The 15,898-nt window shown below is 36.2% G+C and overlaps 2 protein-coding genes across 9 annotated transcripts in view; both read right to left on the bottom strand.

Moving 5' to 3' along the window:
* LOC109034484 (JNK-interacting protein syd) overlaps window positions 1-11,219 on the bottom strand; it is a 35,372-nt gene extending 24,153 nt beyond the window's left edge. For 3 of the 8 annotated variants that reach the window (XM_019047677.2, XM_019047672.2, XM_019047681.2), the window contains exons 1-8: window positions 11,075-11,219; window positions 8,693-8,850; window positions 8,010-8,101; window positions 6,680-6,715; window positions 5,158-5,202; window positions 3,031-3,048; window positions 2,197-2,254; window positions 1,265-1,321 (exon numbers count right to left, since the gene is read on the bottom strand). In XM_019047677.2, the coding sequence (XP_018903222.2) occupies window positions 1,265-1,321; window positions 2,197-2,254; window positions 3,031-3,048; window positions 5,158-5,202; window positions 6,680-6,715; window positions 8,010-8,101; window positions 8,693-8,850; window positions 11,075-11,176 (566 nt within the window). In that variant the 5' untranslated portion in view covers window positions 11,177-11,219. The remainder of the gene's footprint in view (window positions 1-1,264; window positions 1,322-2,196; window positions 2,255-3,030; window positions 3,049-5,157; window positions 5,203-6,679; window positions 6,716-8,009; window positions 8,102-8,692; window positions 8,851-11,074) is intronic. The other 5 variants (XM_019047674.2, XM_019047676.2, XM_019047675.2 and 2 more) reach the window with 5 other exon arrangements.
* Window positions 11,220-12,537: 1,318 nt separating this feature from the next.
* On the bottom strand, window positions 12,538-14,902 carry LOC140223798 (JNK-interacting protein 3-like). Its single transcript, XM_072298989.1, has 3 exons — window positions 14,180-14,902; window positions 13,361-13,481; window positions 12,538-12,758 (listed from the first exon to the last, which is right to left on the bottom strand). Exons 1-3 carry the CDS (start codon window positions 14,471-14,473, stop codon window positions 12,553-12,555), a joined length of 621 nt encoding a protein of 206 aa, XP_072155090.1. The 5' UTR covers window positions 14,474-14,902; the 3' UTR covers window positions 12,538-12,552.
* Window positions 14,903-15,898: the final 996 nt, after the last annotated feature.

Here is a 15,898-nt window from a genome sequence, read left to right as displayed (position 1 = left end):
GCCAAAATTAAAATTGACGAGACTTTGATCGAATCGAGCGAGATTATGAAATATCTTGGCTTTTTTATTACAAAAAATTTAAACTTCTATAAACATTTAGAATTAACTTGCCAGAAACTTAATAAAACCGCTAGTCATTATCGACAAATTCTTCCCAACACTTTCGGCCCTTCTTTCTACAAACGCAAAATTATTTTTCAAGCATTGCTCTCTATAATCTTTTATGGAATTACAATCTGGATCACAGCCCTTCAATGGAAAAAGACCACTAAGCTATTAGAAACTTCTATTCGTCCTCTTAAAAGGACTCTGATTTGTGGATATAAGTCGGTATCTAACTTTGCTCAAGATGTCATCTCTGGGGTACCCCCAATTGATTTGTTGATTGAATTAAAATTCAGAATTGCCAAGAAAGAGGATAGATTAGTAGTTGATTCAGATATTAGAAAGAAGTGGAGAGCAAGATGGAAAGATGAAACTGGAAACAAATGGATCAAAACAGTCATTAAGGATTTAGATGCCTGGTTGGACAGAGACCACGGATTTCCGGATTTCTACGTTACACAATTTATTTCAGGTCATGGTTCCTTTGGCTATTATTTGGAAAAAAGAAAAATCATTGATTCACCCCTATGTTCTTGTGGCCAAATTGACACCCCTGCACATGCATTTTTTGACTGTTTTGTAAATAAGGACAACTTAAAGAAATTAGAAAACGAAGTTAATAATAAGATCACAAAAGATAACTTATTAGATGTAATGTTGGCAAATAAGGAATTTTGGCATAAAGGATATAATTATATAAAAAATATTTTAGATAATAAGAATAAATATTATAAAGATAAGACTAACAATGTACAAATATGTAAACCTCTCCCCGATGTAGTGTCTTCCGACGGTCCCGGGGCCTCTTCCTCGGGACTTCCGTAAACGCCTCTATTTTATGTGTGATATATATATCTGTAATGTAAACTTAATTAATACTTAGACTCTTTTTTATACATCTCTAACCTGGGCGATGGATATATCCTTGATATTTGCCGTCCTTTTATCGTATATCAAGTAATTAAGTTGTTATTTATATGCCTAAATATCTTTAACAATACTTATCTTATGTTATATACTTATCTTATGTAATATATGTAATATTTAAATACGATAATAAAGATAGAAGGGGAGTGTCCCTGATATAAAAAAAAAAAAAAAAAAAAGATAAATAATAATCCAATAATGGATGATAAAAACAATAAAATAGGGAACCTACCTAGTAAGTTCATCAACTTTAGCGATTAGATCATCCTTCACGATGTTCAGTGCATTTCTGAAATGAGAAGACAGATTTTCAGTCAAACAAGAGTAAAATGGATAACAGCAGGCCATTTTTTCTATGGAGTTTTCCTCAAAATGCAATAATTCAAAGAGGTTTGGTGCTACTATACTTCTTTTAGTTTCAACATTGCCTTGCTTTTGCAGAACTTCTTTTTTTAAAAAATTTCGATAGTAAGTTTCAACAGGCTAGGCTTGACACTTTCACATCGGACTGTACTACTATTTGAGTTTGTAATGCCTATTGCTTTTATTACTCCCGTATTCATCACTAGCCATAAAACTATATGGGCTGTGTCTATCTGGTAAGAGAAAGAGATTGAAAGTGACACCTTTTCTAGGGGCTGTCATAAAGTTTGATACAATTTGTACCAGCTCCACATGTAAAAAAGGGAAAGTCTTTTCACAGAAATTAAGATAGAAAATTTTAAAATTCTTTTAGGCTAGGCAATTTAAACACAAGTTCAATTGAGAGAAGCAAGTCATATGTGCGGAGTACAAGGAGAAAAAGCAATAAGTAACACTAAGCGTTATCAAAGTTGTGCAAGTTCTAAATTCATGAACCTTGTAAGCAGAACTTCCAAAATATTCTTGACAGAAATTTTATTACCTAGCTAGAAACAGGTATGTGTTGAAACAATTATAAACAATTTAGGCTGGAGCTCTTTGCATTAGGAAAATTTAGAGCTTGCACGATTTGGATAACACCTGATGTGACTTACTTCCTTCTTATATCCTAATACTCATGATGGAAATGATACTTCAGTTTCACTGAAAAAATTTAATTTTTGATAAAAAAAACTAATGAAAAATCCTGAGTTCTCAGTAAATTTTACAGATTTTGCAATGGGTAATAAAATTTATACTTACTTGGTAGCGAGGAGTTCATTATTTTCCATTATTAAGTTCTCTATTTCTTTACCCATACCTGAAAAGATTTTAAAAGATCAGATGCCATGTGAAAGAGCAGAGAGAGTACAGAAATAGTAAGTTGACAAAGAAGTGCTTTGTAGAGGACAATTTAAGTTAGAATTTAATAATCCTTTGTCTGTAGATTATTTTAGGCAAAATCAACAACTCATTAAACGCACTCACTGACATCCAGTTATGTTTCAAATTAGGAGCACTGTCAAACAGTACAGCAAGTGGGACTCTAAGGTACAATTTGTGAATTGAAAACGATGTTGACCAACAAGCTCGAAGTAAGAGATGAAATATATTTTATGACTTCATATATTCTTTTTTTTTAAAAAAAAGACAGAAAAAATCGATGTGTTAATTGATTTTCCTAGGTTTGATACATTTATGACATAGTAACTTTCTGCAAACTGCCTCTGACGCTTAATTCATCTTTAATGCCACAATAAAAAGGACTCATTAATTGCATCAGGAACGTATCCTGTTTAACATTTAAAAGTTTATTGCATAATAAAAATGATTCTACTGATTAGATACTTCAGATTGATAAATTGATTGTAGGTTAGCTTGCAAGATTTTTGAGAAAAAAATTGTCCTACAAAATTATGGAATAACTGATTCCACAGTTACAGAACTCTGAATAGTCTTTCAGAGCAGCTTTGTATGATCTTGAGCTTGCATGTTAATTTAATTATTATAGTGAGTAGTTAAGCTTTTAAGAGAAAAATTGAATAATTTATCATTCTACTGAGGAGAAAGAGAGTTGGTTAATTTTATAATCCTTACCGAAGAAGGTATCATTAACTATGGATTCGAACGACACAGCAGAGATGGAAGCGAGTTAGAGCATGACAAAAACAAAAGGGAAAAAATTCAACGTTAGTAAAACAGTAATGGAGACAAAGGAAGTAAAAGTTAGAGGATAAAAGAGATGAATACAATACAAGTTTGATTTCTGAAAGCAGAAAAATTAAATAAAGTGCCAAATAAACATATGGACGGTCTTCAGCGCTTTGCTCATTTCAACAAGAACAATTTTTGACTTTCCAGAAGTTCAATCTATTACTCAAACACTGGATGTTCATAAAATGGTTTCTTATTCCGTAATAGGTTGACAGTTGAAACTCAGAAACTTGCATGCATAATTGACTGTAATTATTAAATATTTTTAAAAGCAAAATATGAATTAAATAATGTCCTATATAAATAAGAAATTTCAGAAATCAAGTTTTTAATTGCACACAACTTGCCACAAAATACTGAACTATCATACTTCCTTATTAGATTCTTTGTGAAAATAATAATATTGGCTTGATAATGGCGGATATGATAAATTAATATAGCATTCAGGAGAGAACAACAAGTCTAAAATATAGATCTATGAATCGACCTCAAACAGACTATTTCAGAATTACGATCAAGCAAAAGCACTTTTATTTAATGATAATTAACAACGTATGTACAGAACTACTCAGGGCAATACAAGCAAATAAAATACTAGAAGAATTTTCAAAACTTTAGACTTGACTCCTCTTCAAAAACTATTTAACAGTGCAGATTCTTGACGAAGAATGACTTCCAAATTATCATTGTAACAGTGAGGTCCATACCATTAATAACCAATCAATAACTTCCATATCTTTCTATTTTTCCTAAAATCTAATAACGGTTAAATAAACTTGGCAATACTGAGATTTATCATGGATTGAACAATTAAAGCAAACTAGTACTCAAAAGGACAATTGAGGAGGGTTCCAAAGGCAAAGCCCATGGGAATCCAGCTAGGCTCATTTCTCCGAGGAGTGGCTGTTTGGGCGAACGGCAGTGTAGCTGAGAGCATTACTACCTGATTGTCCAGATAAAACAGATCGGAGAATTGAGCTTGCCAATGCTTCTTGGATCCTTTTGCTGGAACCCTTATCAATTTTTGTGCACAAATATTATTTATCTACAGACTAACTATAGCTGCGCAAAAGCTAAGGTAAAAAATCGAAAGCATAATCTAATTAATGGCTTGAAATTGAAAGAGTCTGCAATTTGATTTAAGTTATTCAATATTGAAGATGAGAAACAATCATAGCTCATATTTCTACTTCCAAAAAATACATATAAAATTGAAAAAAAACGAACGACACAACATTCACAAACACATCATACTGTTCAAGAAAATTCCATAGCCAGGAACAAACTCCGCTTTAAAAGTGCATCAATGTGAGAAGAAGTAACTACGGAAAAATTTGGTGCTCATTGGTGAATAAAGAAAAAAATTGAAGTATGTACCCTCTCCCTTACCGTTTGTGAAGATAAAGATAATTATAGAATTAAAAAGGATTATTGCAGCCATGGTTACTATCAAAATAAATAAAATATGTGACCTTAAAATAGACTTAAAATCACATTTAACTCTGTAATTACTCATTGTTGTATGAATGTTTGCCTTTAAGGCATAAATATGAGAGTTTGGTCTGAGTCTCGCAACTCGTTAAAATTCATCTACTGTGCTGAGTTTCATCTTATTCCTCCTGGCAGAATTTTTCAATTTCACTTGTTGAGATAACAAACAAAAGGTGCAAATAGATTCCTAAATACTGAATTCGACTTAATTCGATAGACAATTGTAACACAACTCGCTTCAGTATCATTTCATGTTATGTATCGACTCATCAAGGCTGAATAAAATCTGCTCACAAGCCATTTAATTGTAGTTCAAGTTTCATCTACTGTGAAAAAACTAAAAACAGTGGAACCACCGTGCCTTTTTGTTTGTTTTGTAGTCAGGCTTGAACTAATTTTTCACAATAAAAGAAAAACTTGAAAGAGAGACTTATGAACCATTTAGTCTTGGGAGAGAAAAAATTAGCCTTTAAAATTAGTATAAATCAAAATATAAGAGAACTAAAAGAAGAGGTTTACCAGATGAGGGTTGTGTTTCGCCTTCTGCATCACTTTCATTTTGTTCTGAAAGACACATGCAAAAAAAATGAAAAAGCTAATAGATAAACAACTTTACTCGTGCAAAATACGATACGAGAACAATAGTATCTTCAAATCTTGTTGGCTACATATGATTTCATCTCATGCTATGAGAGGAAGAGAGAGAAAAAGCGGACGGAGAGACAGACAACTAATGGATATATATAAAAATGAAGAATTCAACCAACTACTTTCAAGTTTTGCCATCCCATTGCTGACAGGTTGATGAACTCAAAAAAAAAGTATCGATATTAAAGACTCTCAAAACTACTTGTAATAAAATACAGGGTGATCCAGACCACCCGTCCACCATATTTTTCTCGAAAACGGCGGAGAAATGAGCTTCGGGACCAAAACTTTCATAGGGTAAATCGACCCCAAAGAATCGAATGAAAATATTTTCAGCCCCCCAAAATGGCCCCTTGGGGGGGTTTTGGGGGGGAGCCCCCAGTTTCTCGCAATTTTCAAATGGGAAGGGTATGTTTTGACTTTGGTTTCGGAATCTACGGTAAAAAATAAGAACATTTTGTTCTTTGCACTTTTTCCCTAAACCCCCATTTTTTGGAGTTATGGGGCATTTTTGGGGCAATTTTCAATTCGACGCTGTAAGCGGCCAAATCACCCAAATTTCAAAATCTAAAAATGCCCCATAACTCCAAAAAATGGGGGTTTAGGGAAAAAGTGCAAAGAACAAAATGTTCTTATTTTTTACCGTAGATTCCGAAACCAAAGTCAAAACATACCCTTTCCATTTGAAAATTGCGAGAAACGGGGGGGCTCCCCCCCCCAAAACCCCCCCAAGGGGCCATTTTGGGGGGCTGAAAATATTTTCATTCGATTCTTTGGGGTCGATTTACCCTATGAAAGTTTTGGTCCCGAAGCTCAATTCTCCGCCGTTTTCGAGAAAAATATGGTGGACGGGTGGTCTGGATCACCCTGTATATATGATTGAAGACATTCTAGATAGGAAAAAACACTACCAAATGATCAAATAAAAAAATAGTGAAATGAAAATTTAAAAAAATAAATAGCAACATGAGAGAATTTACAGACCAAAAATAAAAAAAATGCAGAATTATTTTGATAACTTAATAAAACCCCAAAAAAGATGCAAAAGGGATAAATGAGATCTAATGATGCTGCTACCATAAACAATCAAATTGGCAGTGATGACTTGGTTTTAAAACGGAAAAGTCATAAAATTAAGACACCAGGGCGTTTAACGGATAATTATTTTTGCAGGTTAAAACCCTCGGACCAAAATACCTAAAAACTCCCAAAAAATTTATTTTATGAAGTCTCTCGGCTTTTTAATTGCCCCTATTCAAATTCAACAAGAGAATTGCATCATTCTGATACCAATTTGTCTGTTTACAGAGAGTGCAACATTTTCCGACACAGAAATATACAGCAGGCTACAAGTGTGACTGCGTATCCCTAAGATAATTTTTAAGGTACAAACCAGATGATGCGTAATCTCCAGGATGAACCCAGTTGCCTAAACAAGACGAACAAATTATTTGTTGTAGGGCCTCCGAATGACTTATAGGTCTAGAGAAATTTCAAGATAAACCAACAAGACCCCCCTGTCTATAAGAAACACTTAACTTCAGGGCGGTTACAGTTTATTTCTTCTTCCCTCTTTAAAATGGCAAGTATATTTAGTATAAAATCAGACGCTATAATAGAGGTTTGTGTCTCATTGAGTCCCCTGTCAAATTTGTGCGTTGCAGTAAAAAAATTAATCATTCCTTGAATGAAGTATCTTCTTTCATGGTCCAACATTCTCTCATAGATTGGAATTTATGATTTTTTTGGTTGATAATTTTGCAAAAAACTGACCATAATTTTAAGGGTTTTGAACAGATTTGAAAAACAGATAATCAGCAATCTCTCTGCGATCAAACACAAAAGGGCAGCAATCAATTCATTTCATATTTCTCACATTAACAGTTTGGTTTACTCAATTAACGACTCAATACAACTTACGACACTTGCTTTAACACTGTGGATCTATTACTGAGACAATAAGATCATTTTAACACCTTTTTTCTCTTCAATTGCCGATGGTGGATTAGTTCTGTCTGAAGAGCTGGCAACCGGCCGCCAAACAAAATCAAAGCCTTTGACTCCCAGCTTTCAAGGACACTTACCGTCATTGATGAATGTTTCAAAGAAAAATCATGTTCTCTACATGAGCTTCTTCAATCTTTTCAGAAGTTTGAGCAGCTCTTAAACCTCTATAGACACAATATCGAGTGGCAAGCCACTGCTCTTCTCTCAATTCTGCAGGAGATGTGGTGCCAGTGGCCATGAAAAAGTCTTGTGGTCGCTGACTATCTACAGTGCTAATGCTTCCGGCGATTGAAGAGGAAATATGTGTTAAAAATGTCTCTCAAAGTCATGAGTAGTTAAAAATTCTAAGAGTTAAAAATCTTTGGTGCATAAACCATCAATGAGTCACCGCCTAACAGGCGGCGCACTTACATAGGGGACCAAAATTCCTATACGGGTAAAATTCACATGCTTTTGTAAAATTGTTGTAGGATCTTAAATTCTCAACAAAATTAGCTCATTTTGGTAATTTTTTGAAGCTAATAAGTTGTTCTAGAGCCTCTCTGGTAGGGCATGCTGATATTTTTTATCAAGGATAATGTTGATGGACGGTTGTTTTGGGCCAGCCGAGGTATAATTGGTTTTTTTTCCTTTTCACAACATAAGTGCGGAACATTGATGATTCTCTAATTCAAATAAATAATAAATGCTCTTCATGAAAGACAAAATGATCTTACCGGTGATTTCAGCACCGTCATCCACGTCACCGAGAGCCTCGTTATCTTGAAAACTCAGTTCTTGATAAAGTGTATTGGCACTTCTCTTTTCACTAAAACAAAGAGCATAGAGGTACTATTGATGACAGTCCAATCTGAAAATGTTTATGAATTGAAACATAGCACATAGACAGCAGGCACTCTGTCGGGAAGAGGTATTTTTAAGGAATGAAGCTTTTTTATACACATTTGACAGTTTTACGAATATTCTTTGATCCAGAAATGGCTGAGAATCACGTAAAAGTGTGATAACTACATGAAGGGAAAATTCTGAATGTTTTGGGGGACAGGGAAGCTCTGAGATTAGGCAATACTGAATTTGGCCACAATAATCCCTGACGCTACTGGTTAGCCCATGTTAGTTAACATAAGAGTGTCTCTTAGATTCAATAGGAGTGTCTATAAAGTTATACATTTGGATTTGGGCGTGAAAAATATATACAGTCAATAAAGCGAAGACGCTACGTCAATAAGCGAAAGTCAATAAAAGACTTTACTCCCTTTAAATGGATATTGATTTTTTTTCTTTGTGAAAACTTGCGGGACTCTTCCATTCTTTAAAATTGGATTACTATTTGCTCATTAATAAGAGATTGAACTAAGTATAAGGACCAATGCACCCAGTCGAGAGGGTGTGAACTCACCTCTTAGTGTGGCTGCGACTGACAGGAGTTGCAGCAGCTTTTGAAGGAGGTGGAGTATCTTCAGAAATTTCTTCCGGACTATTATCTTTACTTGCAGCACTGAGTGTCTCTGACCATCTCATCCGATTGTCACCATTGGCTTCAGATATAGAAAGATCCTACAAAATACATTGATAATATACTATTAGGAAGAAGAAAAAAAACCCTACATGTAAACCCTCCTGTCCATCAAACATACGAATAGAAAGAAATTAAGAAAATCTGATACAATTCTTCATAGACAGAATTGTCTAGTAAATTTTTAGAATCTCTTAGACTTCTTCATATGTAGAATGTTGTTACCAAAAATGATAGACTTACAAACATTTACTTTAGGGTTTAATTGATTGATTGGTTAAGGTTAAAAATTATGCTTGAAGATTAAATTTTTATTTTCTTCATTCTAAGATGTCAAATCATTTGCACTCTATGATAGGAGGTGAAAGATAAGCTATTCGCCTATCTTTCAGAGTTCTAACTTCGGGATAAAATTTTAGGAGCCATCTTGGTAGACAAGCCTAATTCTTAGGACCAAAAATCACAAAAAACAGTCCCTGTTTAAAACAGTCAACAGTATTTGGCTTAGTTCAGCTATACATACATACATTCAAGTCGCTTTTACAGCACGCCCGGGCGCTCTGCGACACCTAATCGCCACTCTTGTCTATCGACCCAGAAGTCATCTGGTAAATGGCATCTTGTAATTTCATCTTGAATGCCACCTATCCACAATTTTGCTGGACATCCCCTACGTCTCCTCCCAGGAGACAAGATATACAAGTTCAGATATACAAGAGAAGAGGAAATATGAAGTTTTAATATTATCAGCTAAGAAAAAGAAATCAGCGCAAAATAATCGAACAATTAGGTACCTAAAAAACAAAAATTCAACATACAGGGTGTTTCAGACCACCCGTACCAGGCCTTTTTCTCGGTTGGTTTAGGTCGTACGAAGTCGGAGACCGCGGGGTTGAATAGGGAATTGACCCCAAGGAATCCGAATTTCGTGGTCCCGAAACCCCCCCACCCCCCCTCGGGGGGTAAAGGGGGGGTCACGATGCTAAAAGTCACGGTTCCCGACCGAATTGCGGATAGATCGCATCAGAATTGAAAAGCACGGAAAATTTCACGTGAAATTGACCCCTAAAAATCCAAAATCGGACCATCCAAGGCCCAAAAATGACCCCTAAAGAGGGGGACAGTACCCCCCTCCATAATTTCTCTTTGGTCTCAAAATTGACGTAAATTCTCCAGAAAAAGACGGTTTCCCAGGTAATCGACCCGAGAAATCCAAATTTCATGGTCCCGAAGCTCCTCTAGTCCCCCTTGGGGGGTAAACGGGGGGGCCCAATTTTAAAAATCGGGGCTCCTTTCCGAATCGCAAATTGATTGCATCCAAATTGAGGAGCAGAACACATTTACATCTTAAGTGACTCCTAAGAGTTCTAATAGACCCCCTGAACGGCAGAAAGTAACTCCCTGAGGAGGGGGGCCTCGCCCCCGCCAAAAATTTCTCAGGATTCCTCTTTGGTCGCAAAATTGACGTCGATTCTCCAGAAAAAGACGGTTTCCTATGTAATCGACCCCGAGGAGCTCAGGGAACATGAAATTTAGAGTCCTCGGGGTCGATTACATAGGAAACCGTATTTTTCTGGAGAATCGACGTCAATTTTGCGACCAAAGAGGAATCCTGAGAAATTTTTGGCGGGGGCGAGGCCCCCCTCCTCCGGGAGTTACTTTCTGCCGTTCAGGGGGTCTATTAGAACTCTTAGGAGTCACTTAAGATGTAAATGTGTTTTGCTCTTCAATTTGGATGCAATCAATTTGCGATTCGGAAAGGAGCCCCGATTTTTAAAATTGGGCCCCCCCGTTTACCCTCCAAGGGGGGCTAGAGGAGCTTCGGGACCATGAAATTTGGATTTCTCGGGGTCGATTACCTGGGAAACCGTCTTTTTCTGGAGAATTTACGTCAATTTTGAGACCAAAGAGAAATTATGGAGGGGGGTACTGTCCCCCTCTTTAGGGGGTCATTTTTGGGCCTTGGATGGTCCGATTTTGGATTTTTAGGGGTCAATTTCACGTGAAATTTTCCGTGCTTTTCAATTCTGATGCGATCTATCCGCAATTCGGTCGGGAACCGTGACTTTTAGCATCGTGACCCCCCCTTTACCCCCCGAGGGGGGGTGGGGGGGTTTCGGGACCACGAAATTCGGATTCCTTGGGGTCAATTCCCTATTCAACCCCGCGGTCTCCGACTTCGTGCGACCTAAACCAACCGAGAAAAAGGCCTGGTACGGGTGGTCTGAAACACCCTGTATAGGGTGAACGTTCATGAAGACTTACTTGAGGTGAATTGAATTCTTGCTGTAAACTAAGTTCATTTTGAGAGGGCGAACTATCCTGCGGTGAACCAGATATAACTCCAAATTCTCCAGGATTAGGCATAGATTTTAACGCAGGCGGGCCTTGTTCTAGAGAACTGAACCCAAATGAACGGAGCGCATCGGCAAAGTCTGAAATGCACTCATAACTTCACAATCTGCGTAAGAAATTTGCGTTTTTTTAAGCTTCCCGCTTCAAAAACGATACTACGGCACAAGTGAACATTTTGTTAGAGGAGTCGCTCCATCGTCGGCGATATTCATCATGGCCGACGCTTGCGCGCAGTTCCGCGCGTAATTCGAGGAGAATTCAAGGTCAATCAATTCGGGCGTGGAAAACATGAACGTTAAAACACGCCGATTGTTATCTGGTCTAATCCAGTTCAGGTATTATCTCGTCCCATCACACGTGTTTTGGCGGATTGGCGTCGGCCATGATGAGTATTGCCGACGATGGAACGACTCCTTTTACAAAATGTTCACCTGTGCCGTAGTATCGCTTTTGAAGCGGGAAGCTCAAAAAACCGCAAATTTCTTACGCAGACTGTGAAGTTATGAGTGCATTTCAGACTTTGCCGATGCGCTCATCGTGATTTTTGAGGCATTATCTAGAAGAAACATCTCTTATTTTTGCTCTAGCAAAAGTTTGCAACAGGCTCATTGTTGCTTGAGACGTGTTAAACATTTTAAAAAGCAAATAAGAAGAATTCAACACTTCTCCCCTGACATTTCCCGGTTTTCATAGGCATATTAAAATTCTCTGACATTTCCCGGTTAGCCCTGATTGTGGCAACCCTGCTCATTTCATGGCATAAAAATATCTCATACAATGATTCACTTTCACAACCGAGTCTTGATAGATCATATCAAAGGCTGAAGTTGAAAAATGCATACCTCCGATTACAACGTTGAAAATCGCTGCACATGTTTTCTTGTTTGAAAAGAAAACTAACGGAGGGTTTTCCTTAAATTTTTTTGCGGACTAATGTATCTTCACTCATTCAAAAATATTCAAAGAAAATTTTAAGGAAATATTTTTGTTTGATTTCTTTTGAAAGAAATAAAACATACTGGAGATGTTTAAACATTACGATGGAGGTACTCATTTTTTTTTCTTAGTGATTGATATAAAATAAAATATAAAATGAGATGTGAGATAATTCATACCTAGGTTCTTTTCAATAAGATACACAGATAGATCAGGCACGAGTTTAAATGCACACATCTCATATCATTCAGAGCTGCATTCTTACCACATGCTATTCTGTTTTTCAACTCTTGTGATAATATTTTTCAGGAGAAAAAAGTTATCATACTGATGACACAAAAATTCGAACTGATGACAAATTATTGTCCCCCAGTAAAAAGAAGAGCAAAAATTCAGGGGAGCATGTGAAACAAAGATTATAGAAATTGCGTTGAAATATTAGAAAATTGACTTTAAAATTCAAGTACTAACCTGTTCAGATGCGCAAGACTCATAGGCATTCTTGTCCTTCCAGGAAGGTCAACTCTATCAGAGGAGCCCATTAAAATCTTGGTACGCTCTATGTGATCCATGTGAGTTTTAAATAATTCCGTGTACCTTTCATGGAGTTTTGAATACTCCTTTTTCATTTCTTGTTCTTTCTCTTCCAGTCTACAGACTAAAAAGGAAGAAAAAGAGAGTGATTAATTAGCATCACTAATTAGATTAATTGAATTGAATTGAGGAAAACAAAAATACAGACGAATTAAAAAAGTTAAGCGTACTTGTGCCCCATGCGTATTTTTACCGTGCATTCTTTTCGGCTGTTTGGTCGGAACCGACCAAACACCAATGAGCTTATACCCATGTCAACATTGCTAGGATTGTGCGTGTATTCAACTGTTCAAATATTTTGGCAGAGAAAGTTACAATGTGGGTGATTTTGGATAGGTACTTGAAAAAAAGCTGTTTTGTAGGAAAGATCCTCATATGTTATGTCCTACCCTGGGGACTCTACTGGCAGATTCTGTGGGTAAAACCAGACAGTTTTATAATAGAAATACTCAAGGTTTCTTATCATGATGTTACCTCATACCATCTTTAAGTTCAAGTGTTCCCATTTCTCATTTACGCTGAATATCAAGATAAGAGAGTCTCGAAGGCAAAATCATACCTCTTTGTTTTACATCTATTTTATTGGAAAAATTGTTTTGAAAAATTTACATAGAAAGAATAGGATTACGCAGTTATGAATATACTTGTTTTTACTTAGAACCTTACCATGATCTGAAGAATTTTTAAACTTTAATTCGAACATTCGAACGATTGATTCCAGACTTTCGATTTTACTTCCCATAGTTTTCTTTTCATCCTCAATGACATCTTCCATCTCCAACAATTTCTGTAATAAAGTTAGAGAATACTGATAATCATAATATTTAAAAAATAACTTTTGTAAGTACAAATGAAGACCATAGATTTAAAATTTCTTAAATCTACGGTTTGTATTTATTCTTTCAGGTTTATCCTCCTGAAACCTGCGATGATAAAGAAAAAAAACAAAACCGGATATGTAGATGCTAAATCGTCTCAATGAACTCACTGATCTTAGAGAAAAATTTACTGCTCCAACTGTGTTTAATCAATGCAGTAATTTCTTTTATGTTTGTTAACTGCTGTGCGTTCAATTAGATTGAGATCGAGTGATTCAGTAGTAAGTACTGTTTTAATGGATGATCCAATTTAAACTTTCCTTGTTAGATAGATTCTCTTGAGAGGATATAATTCTTAAATACTCTATATTCAAAGAGTGCCTCTATTAGAGAGAGTCTAAGAACCAAGTCAGCAAGGCCAAATAAAAGAAACGTTTACATAACAGTTTAGCCTATGAATTCGCATCAAAACTTGACATACCAATTGCAAAGTTTGGATGCTTGAACCATCTACAGACCAACATGTAAAAATATGATAAGTCACGAGAATGCATATGGAATACAGCAGGTATGAAATAGATTACTTTGGGATCGCAAGCGCTGGGCCATCCTTTGTTTGAGCTTCATGTTTCCAAGGACCACAGTTCGGAAAAAAATGTAAACATACCTGCTCAGCAGATCTACGTAGCTGTTTCTCTCTTTCATATTGGGTGACAAGTTGTTCATTATCTTCTCTTAAAAGTTCCAGTTCCACCTCCTGTTCTTGATTTTCTGTGTATGAGAGATCCAGACACTCCAAAACATTCACGACGAGAGGCATCAAATTTTGAACAACCTCTTCATCGTACTTGCCAATCATTCGTTCGAATTCTTGGTAGATACTGCCAGCTAAGGAGCGTACTTTTTCTGACATGACAACATGCGATTCGTCATGCGAACTAAACACAACTTCTTGCGACATATTCAGTGTGTTGTAGGCGATGACAGAGATAGAACAAATGTTTCAGGAACAGATTTGGGAGGCTATGTGCACAAGATCATGGTATCATCCTTCTTCACCAGCAAGTGGTAGGATATTCAAAATGTAAATAAAATTTCTTGTCAAATGAAGTATTTGCCAACCTTGCCATTGTTACAAATTGTGAAAGAGGGCTACTTATGACAAGGTTTATCAGGAAGGGAGAAAGTAGTTATGAATGTTGAAATTGGTGATTTCCTTCATTATCCATGAAAAACAAAACTGATCCTAGTAAAATGAATAACGAGTGCTACACAGAATGCTCAAATCTACACTTTCAAGGAAACTTAAAACACAAAACTTGACAAAATTCACAATCAGACCTTATTATCTTACATAAACAAAATACTGATATGATAAGTGAAGTCTCGTTGTCCGAATTTTCCGCACCTTAGCGCTAGTGGTGCCACCAATCATCTGCTGTGTCAGCAGTTCACAGGCGCGAAATTTAAATGAACGGAGAATCTTTCTGGACAGAATCGGTGGAATGACAGCACATCCATTATGAACAGTTCTCAAAGATATATTTTCTCATATTTTAAAGGCAAAAAAAGTCGCTAAACCGCTTTTCAAAAAATAAAGTTAAAATTCTTATGATAAGTACCTTGTCTTTATCTCTGTGAATAAAAAAAGATCTGCACCCTAAAATTCGCTGGACGCTTGATAGATAATCCTGCGTTCCATATGTATTTTGGGGCACTGAGTCCGAAAATACCCTAGAATCATCTCCCACACCGCCAATTGTCTAAAAAGACGGGCTTTTTCAGTGAAAATACGTTTATGAAAGAATTGCTGAAATACGCGGAGAAAAAAACCCAGGCCATTAATAGATTAGGCAGCCAAAAATACGTGTTGATAATAGGTATTTTGTCCCATGGAAGTGGCAGAACCTGTCCACAAATCACTATGAAAATCTACTTTGTTTGTTTTGGAATTCTTAAAATCCTGGAATGGAGACCCTGTGTGAAAAAGTGAACTGCTTTTGTACAGGTAAATATAAGTCGAAAATGTGACACGCTTCAGAAAACCACTCATGTGGGCCTAATCAGAATGCCATAGTTCTCTGAATGAGGAAAAATCTAGAATGGGACCTTTTTAATGGTACCTACGTCATTAGAGAGAGTCATTCACCCTGTGAGAATCTTCTTTTCAGCGGGAGTCAAATGTTCCTCGCAAAAACTTGGGAAATTATGATATCATTTTATTAAAAATTGAATATGATTTGACCTAAGAAAGTTAAAGTTATTGAAAGTATGAAAGTCAAGAGGCAAAAACTTATTTCTTTCCATAATTTCTCATATTTGACTTTTTTTCTTTCATTTTCCGCTATACATTCCTGAGGGCTGATTGTTGAAACTTATTGGCACA

Source organism: Bemisia tabaci, chromosome 3, assembly GCF_918797505.1.
Source record: "Bemisia tabaci chromosome 3, PGI_BMITA_v3".
Lineage (NCBI taxonomy): Eukaryota > Metazoa > Arthropoda > Insecta > Hemiptera > Aleyrodidae > Bemisia > Bemisia tabaci.
The sequence above is the reverse complement of the archived record's forward strand: the minus strand, read 5'-3'. Positions and strand labels throughout refer to the sequence as shown.

Coding starts and splice junctions, on each gene's coding strand:
- LOC140223798 (XM_072298989.1), bottom strand. CDS start 14,473: ATGTCGCAAGAAGTTGTGTTTAGTTCGCATGACGAATCGCATGTTGTC. Junction 13,482..14,179: donor TACGTAGATCTGCTGAGCAG/GTATGTTTACAT, acceptor ACTTTATTACAG/AAATTGTTGGAGATGGAAGA. Junction 12,759..13,360: donor TAAAAATTCTTCAGATCATG/GTAAGGTTCTAA, acceptor CTTCCTTTTTAG/TCTGTAGACTGGAAGAGAAA.